Raw genomic sequence first — 8097 nt, 5'->3', positions numbered from 1 at the left:
GTGCCCAAAAGTCACAAGAAAACAAATATATGGGACTCTCGATACTGGAAGTCCCACAATCTTACTAAGCAAAGTGGTGACTTTGCACCGAAAGGCTTGAATTCCAGTCCACATCAGAAGCATAAGATCAGCACCCGCTGCAAAACATCTGTGACATTGGGAATTGGTTTGACTACCCATCAGATACAGTCTTTTTAGAGTAAGGTAGCATTGTGCAAAATGTATATTTGATTGAGTTTATTTAGCACTTGAGATACTGATCAAAGAGATTTCATAGCATTAAACCAATCGTCATTAGTAAGAACCTGGTGTGTTTTTAGAAAACTTGTTGAAAACAACAATAGTTTTTATTAACAGATACTTTTTAAATCTCTGGGTAAAAGTGGGGACAATAGTTCTCAAAAAGAGACATTTAAGAGAGATGTGTATATCACATGTCAGCATTGGCATATATATCATGGCATTGGCTCTCCCATATGGGTTACCAGAAGATGAAAATGTTTGCTTCGTATATTAATAAACTAGTTATTGGACAGTGGAGCAGGATGTTTGTCTTCAGGCCCACCTTCCTTCTCCTCTCATCCCATGTTGATTACAAGGATAGCCCACTGTGGAGTTACATATGTGTTGTATAACTTTATTACATTTTTTGGGGGAAGGAGGGGAATGAAATTCCACCATTGTTTTGGGGTTTTGTCTTCACACGTTCACCATTCGTGTGAAGCTTGCCTAAGGGTGGTTTCATACAGAAGTTTCGCAAATAGTTAGCTGCAGGCCAAAGCTAACTACACATGGCCGAGCGCAATATCAGTCTGTCCAATATTGTGTTTGCCAATGTGCAATTTACCAGTGGATGTGAGGCATTTTTCTTTAAAAAACGCCTCTCATCACTTCTGATAAATTAGCGCTCTTGAAAGCAACGCCGAAGGATCGGCAATTGGTTTCCATTGTTTTCAACAGGAAACCTCGCATCACAAACGCTACTGTTTTACAGTCCAATTGAAAACAATGGGCGATGGGTTCAGAGGAATGCGAAGTTAAAACATGCCATGATTTTTGCCCGCACCACTGTGCAGAAAAAAGTCGCTTCTGGATATGACTCCATTTAAAAGAATGGGGTTCATATTCATGAGAGATTGGGGAGTGTCCCAACACACAAATCTTGCACGATTTTCGTGGCCATGTGAGAGCGGCCTAAGTCTGAGATTTCTCAGTGTGTCCGCACTGACTTCCTTATCCTATGTATTGTGACACCTTTGTGATTTACTTTCTTCCTACAGAAGTGTTTTTGGCATTTCTTTATTCCAACGGTGATGGATAACGTAAGAAATACAATTCGAACACAAACATGCCAAAAAGTGTTTAGCCATCGATAAATATCACTTGTGTCAGGGAATGAACCATTAGAATGTTCCTAGAGCTAATCATCAAAGTTTACTATTATAGGATCATGACCAGTCTTTTTCAAAAAGGTGACAAATTCATCTGGAGTAAGCCCCATTGTTGCAGAATTGGTCATCGGATGGAAATAGACTCTCTCATGGCCTTCTTCTAAGAACTTAGAGTCCAGAACAAACTTTACATCTCCCTTGTCATCACAGAAGAGGGCGAGGGGGGTGGCGCAGCCCTGACCCACTTTTAGCTTTTCAACCATGGAGGCTTCATCTGCAAACCGGAGATTTCCACTGCCAACGTTCAACTTCTTTGCAAGATCGTTGAGGTTGACTTGGCGGTCATGGAGCACAGTCACCAGCCAGAGCCCTTTCTTCTTCTTATCCTTCAAGAACAGATTTTTACTATGTGCTCCTTTTAGATGCTGGACGTGCGGCATCATTTCCTCCACTGTAAAGACCTGTAAGACGCAGAATTCAACATGTTTAATGGAAGGAACAATTTGGTTGCTTCATTAAAGGGGTCATCTAGGATTAGAAAAGTGTGTAGCTTTTTTTTCTCTTCCATTAACTGTAGTGGCCCAGAACATCATCCAGGTCCCCTCCATAAATGTCATACATGTTTGTCTTGTTTTGATGCACTGTGCAAAGCGGTCTTGTCATTTCCAGTGTTGCACAGCTGCAGTGCCTGAAGGGTTAACGTTAATAAAATTACAGTCTGCATGTAAATGTATCAGTGATGTCATGTCATGTGGTTTCTGAGAAGGTAAATGGGAGTGCTTGACTGCGGGACTTCAATCTGTGATCTTCCATCTTGTCTTCAATCTGAGAGAGTCTAACAGAGCCACATAGAGGCACCTTCAGCCTCCTTGTGGTGAAGATAGGAGCGGAGGAGAGATATCCCGTAGCGACTGTATTCTGGATGTAAGTGGTGTGAGCCCCCAAATCAGAGAGCGAGAGAGCGTGAGCAGCCCTAAATCAACACTTTGCCTGACAAGGCCAGTGCAGAGGTATGGAATACTTCTACAAATTTTCCTACGCAGCCATCCAGAGCTAGGATCACCGCGTAGAAGTACGCTCATTAATTGTCACACCCACGTGTCTCCAGTGCGAGAGTGCAAATACTGTAGTCAATAATTGTTGTCAGAGTGTCTGTGGAGTGACCCTACTCCTTTTCCTCCTCTGGAGTGTTCCCTTCCTGGAGCGGTACCTGAGAGATAACATGAACTGCAGGACCGGTGTCATCTTGTGTTTCCTCCCTGACCTCTAATTTCTTGCTTTACCTGCACTGTACCTAAATTGCCTTGTGATAACAGTTTTTTTCAAGTAAAGTTTATACCGGGCCATAATCATTCCTGGGGACTCGAGGTACTAGAAGACTGTGTCTGTGATTATTCTCCGCCGTGCATCATACCGGTGTGTAGGAACGGTGGCGTTACCTGTGACAACTACTATCCCCATTCTGCCGTTTATTGGCATTCCCTATCCTAGGGGTGTCTTTGGTGACCTGCAGTTATACTCTGACCTTGGCTGTCTGTCATCCCTGTGGGAAAGGAGCCTGGTAAGTGCCACCGTGACAAGCCAACACTTAACCCTCCCAGCTCCCCGCGTATGTCAAATGTCCCTATGGGAGGCTGCAAAACAATGTCACACTTGTTCATGAGCTGTGCCTGGTGCTGCAGGTCTTCCCTATTGATGTGGATTGGGATGAGCTGCACTACCAGAAAGAGCCTATGGACAAGAGCAATGCGGTTTCTGTTTTGCACTAGCAAACTCTAAAGTTGGCCGTTTGTTTGGATGATAGTTGTTTCTTCCGCCTGTGAGTTTCCCGTTCCCCATGAAATCATCTTATCTCTTGTGGCAGCAAATTCTTTCCCTTGACATCTACTATCTGGAATACAATGGTGAGATCACCCTAAAATAAGACCTATCCTAAAAAATAAGCCCTACTCAGATTTTTAGGAATCTTTTGGGGAGGTTTGAAATATAAGCCCTACCTTGAAAATAAGCACTGCATTACATTAAAAAAAAAGGACTATATTACCTAGTAGGCTCAATCCAGGTCCCTCCCACTGCTCTCCGACATGTCCTGCAGTCCTCGACCGCCCACAGAAGATCACTTCCTGGTCAAAGGATTCATAAATCCCACCTCCAGGAAGCGATGGCTCTGATTGGTTCTTGAGTGCTGCTCAGCCAAGCAATGCAGTGCTTGATGAACCAATGCGATGGTTGTGATTGGTTCATCAAGCTTGGATTGGCTGAGCAGCGGTCAAAGAACCAATCACAGCCATCACATTGGTTCATTGAGTGCTGCATTGCTTGGCTGAGCAGCATTTAATAACCAATCAGGGCCATCGGTTTCTGGAGGCGGGATTTATGAATCCCATAAACAGGAAGTGATCTTCTGTGGGCGACCGAGGACTGCAAGAAGCGTGTCTGAGCTCCAGAGAGCAGCGGGAGGGACTTGTACCGAGCCTGCTAGGTAAGTATAATAAGACATCCCCTGAAAATAAGACCTAGTGCCTCTTTTGGGGCAAAAATTTATCTAAGACAGTCTTATTTTCAGGGAAACATGGTAGCTACAGGTTAGAAAGGTCTTATCATCGTGCTGGAAATGGTTCAACAGTGCCAGATTCATCCGTCTCAAGGGCTCTAAGGGTGTAATCATACAGTGAATTCTGGCACAGATTATGGCGCACGTTTCACTTCTCACTTATTTGAATGCTATTCTGCATCACTGTCTTCACAATGCAAAAATTCCGTGCGGAATCGGCAACAAGTTCGAAATACAATGCAACTTCGAAATCTGCAGTCGATTTATACAGCGGATTTCAGGCTTTGTAATCCAGAGGTTGAAACCAGTAGCAGTTCTGCACCAAAATCTGCAGTAAACTTCGCACCATTCAGGGTAGCTTTACACGGGAATTGTGATATTTTGAACGTTAGTGCGGCTTTTTCTCTGGCGACATGGGAAAGGAAAAATTGCAAATCACAGAAAGATAGGGAATGCCGCGTTTTTTTCCCCTCACCACACCGCATCAGTAAAATAATCGCTAATGTGAAGGAAACCATTGAAAATAATTGGTTTCATAATTCTGCGTTTTTACTCACACTCACATCGCGCAATTTTATCGCATGTGTGCAACTGGCCTTAGGTGTGGATTTGGCTGTTGCATATTATCTGTGTATCTGCTTCTGATTTTCCACAGCAGAATGCCAGCAGTAAACATGGGCATTGTGAACACAGCCTAAGGGTGCCGACACACTTGCGAGAAAATCGCGCGTTTTTTGAGCGATGCGAGAGTAAGTGAAAACAAATTGCACCATGTCCTATCATTCTGTGTCTTTTTTTTTTTTTTTAAATCTCCCATGTTTCCCTATGGAGCCTTCTTTTTATTGCATCGCAATGCATGAGCTTGCGATTTCCGTGCAATGCGCTTTTACCAGAAACTCCTATTGACTTTTGCGCAATAAAATTCCGGGCGGCAGCGATGCGGGATAATTCCATTTTTGAGCGGCAGCGATGCTTTTTTCCTGAGAATTATCCCGCATCGCTGCCGCTAAAAATGGTGGGAACAAATACGCGATTTTTGCCGTGATTTCTCGCGACAAAACCGCAATCACCAAGTGTCTCTAATTGTTTAGATAGGAAATCTCACGTTGCATGCCGTGTGATGTTTTCCAGCCCAGTCGATAACGGACGGGGCGTTTCGTGGGAACCTGGGGAGGGAATCGCTCGTGTATATGACCCCATTAATAATGCAGTTCATATTTATGCCGGATTTGTGCATCTCGCATCGCACAAATCTTGCGTGATTTTCATGTGGCACTGAGTCTGGCCTCTCCTGCGGGACATGAGCGCATCTCTTACATGTGAGTAAGCAGTAAGTACGCAATGACGTGTATTTGCTGGGTGCCGCCAATCCCCATACATTAGCTTGGCGTGTATGCGTAATATGTGTGCAAAAAAAAAAAAAGCAGAGAAATATAAAAGCCTAAACTGACCTTAACGCAGGTATGAAAGCAACCTTAGGCCGCCTTCACACGGGCGAGAAAATTGCGTGAGGTTTGTGCGTTGCGAGACGCACAAGTATGAACCCCATTCTATTGAATGGGGTAATAGACATGAGCGAAGTTTTCCCACATGGCACCGTGATGCGGGAAACAGATCGCAGCGTGTTCTATCTTCTTTCGCGCTCTTGGATGGCCGCGCCCATTGTTTGCAATGGGGTTAGCGGCAGCAGCGGGTACTAGGCGAATGCGGTGCGATGTGAGGTCTCCCATTGAAAGCAATTGCTACAGCCCTGAAGTGATGTGAGGGTGTTTTGACATAAAAGCACCTCGCATCCACGGTGAATTCACATGGTGGGGAACGCAATACGGGACCGTGATTCACAGCCCCATATGGTCCTCACTGGTGTGAAGTTAGGGCCTCTTCACACTGGTGATCGTCATATCGCCTTAAGAAGATTGCGACAATATCGCATATGTGCTCATGCGATGTCAGAGCATCAGCGATGCTTTTTCCTGGTAAAACCTTGCGCAACGCGTCGCTTGCAATTCTTCTCGCGCGATAGACGGCAACAGGTGTTGATAATGTTAACACATTGCAAGTTCATATGTTGCGACGTGAGACATCGGAGGCTCCATAGGAGAACATGAGCGAGGAAAAAAAAATTATCGCAAAACACGGAAAGATTTTTCCGTACGTTATATGGTACATTAAATAGTACAATGGAAAAATAAAACTCTACCTGCAAAAAACAAGCCCCCCCTACAGAGACGCCGAAGGATAAATAAAGGAGTTACGATTTTTTAAAAGAGGGGAGGAAAAAACGAAAATGGAAAAAAAAAAGGGGTGGTCCTTAAGGGGTTAATGTGCTTTTCCCTCTTAGATCGCCAGCATATTCTGCATGGCTGTACAGATATTATCATTACTTTTGTATTACTGCTTTGATACAGGCATCTAAAATGCACTTCTGACTACAATGTGCACAGCGGTCAGTAGAGGGCGCTAAACACACATAGTGACACTTTCCAAACCATATACAGGAAACAATGAGCCTTATAGAGACACAGCGCCCTCTGGTGGCCACGTGTATAATCCAACGTGGCACAACAGGGAGCGTCATCTACACCACGTGTAATCCACTATCACACCCGGTTTATGTGTCCCCCATGCTCTGCACGGACAGGCTGGCGTTAGTATAAGGGGACCCACCTCAGGGTGTTCCACACACACGGGCTGGACCCCCAGCTCCTGCAGGTACTGCTGCAGCTCGTCTCTCAGAGAAGCCGACATGTTGGTACTCTGCTGCCCCCTAGTGTGCACTCTCGGCTGTGCTCACGGATATATTTTTTTTCATAATAAAACTTTATTATTCAGTTTGTAGACAGAAAGATTGTTAACCCTGTGCGCCTCCATTTAACCCCTTAAAGACGCAGCCTGTTTTGGCCATAAGGACACAATAATTTTTGGGGGAATTTTCATCTCCACTTTTCAAAAGCCATAACGTTTTTATTTCTTCGTCAACTTGGCCATAAGAGGGCGTGTTTTTTGCGTGGCGAACTGTAGATTTTATTGGTAGCATTTTTGGGGTACATGTAATGTATCGTAAAACTTTTATAGATTTTTTTGGGGGTGGGCCGGGAGTGAAAACATTGACAACAACCAGGAGTTCTTATTTATTTATTTTTTATAGGTTTTTCCACTTTTGCAAAATTAAATCTTTTTTTTAATTACTATTTTTTTACAGCGTTGCATTAGAAGTCCCATAACTTACTTATTGTCTGCGGACGGAGCGCTGTGATGCTTTGATTTTTGCGTGACGAGCTGCAGTTTTTAGTGGAAACATTTTTTAGTACATACATTTTTTAAATTACTTTTAGGACTTATTCACATGGACAGATATCGGTCGAGTTTTCATGCCCGGCCGATATACGCTGCCCCTCTCTTTAAGGGGAGGAGGTGCGATGGGGCAGGAGCTAGTGCACTAAGCTCCTGCCCCCTGCCACTGTTTGCAATTGGAGGGGCGGGGTGGGACTTAGCTCCACCCCATCCCGCATCTCCCATTGCAAACAGTGGTGAGGGGTGGGAGCTCAGTGCACTAGCTCCTGCCCCATCGCACCTCCTCCCCTTGCAGAGAGGGGCAGCTTATAGCGGGCGGGCATGAAAACTCGGCCGATATACGACCATGTGAATAAGCCTTTATCGTGTTTTTTGTGATGCCGGATAAATAGTGTGCTCAATTTATTGTACAGGTCGTTGGGAATATGATTTATGTGAAATACAGGTTTTTACTTTTTAAAAAAAAAATTATACAAAGAAAGGAAAGTGCGCAAAAAGGGAAGGTTATTTTGTAACATTTTTTTTCACATTCTTAATGTTTCTGTTGGGGACTTGAACTAGAGAAGCTATGATAATGCACTGCAGTACTTCTATACTGCAGTGCATTATTGCTTACACTAGCGATCACAGGCCACGGCTGGCCCAGACACCAGTGATCACGGAGGGCTGATGACGTCACAGGGAGTGCGCTCATTCTGTGAACTCTTTACCTACCATGGTCTACATTGATCACGGCATGTAAGGGGTTAATAGCGGGCTACTGGCTGTAAGTCACAGCTGGCTCCTGGTGTGGAATGCTGCAAGTTTACGTTCTGGCACATTACCTACTTCCCTGCCAGGATGTAAGCATGCGTCCTG

At 44.5% G+C, this 8097-nt stretch overlaps 1 protein-coding gene across 1 annotated transcript; it reads right to left on the bottom strand.

Annotated features, from left to right (window-relative positions):
- Positions 1 to 1283: 1283 nt before the first annotated feature.
- On the bottom strand, positions 1284 to 6723 carry LOC136620741 (prolyl-tRNA synthetase associated domain-containing protein 1-like). The gene is made up of 2 exons (XM_066595690.1): positions 6613 to 6723; positions 1284 to 1852 (listed from the first exon to the last, which is right to left on the bottom strand). The coding sequence occupies exons 1-2, from the start codon at positions 6691 to 6693 to the stop codon at positions 1421 to 1423; spliced, it is 513 nt and encodes a 170-aa protein (XP_066451787.1). The 5' UTR covers positions 6694 to 6723; the 3' UTR covers positions 1284 to 1420.
- Between the last annotated feature and the right edge of the window lie 1374 nt (positions 6724 to 8097).

This window comes from Eleutherodactylus coqui, chromosome 3, assembly GCF_035609145.1.
Source record: "Eleutherodactylus coqui strain aEleCoq1 chromosome 3, aEleCoq1.hap1, whole genome shotgun sequence".
Lineage (NCBI taxonomy): Eukaryota > Metazoa > Chordata > Amphibia > Anura > Eleutherodactylidae > Eleutherodactylus > Eleutherodactylus coqui.
Note: the sequence above shows the minus strand (reverse complement) of the source record. Positions and strands in the feature narration are given on the sequence as shown.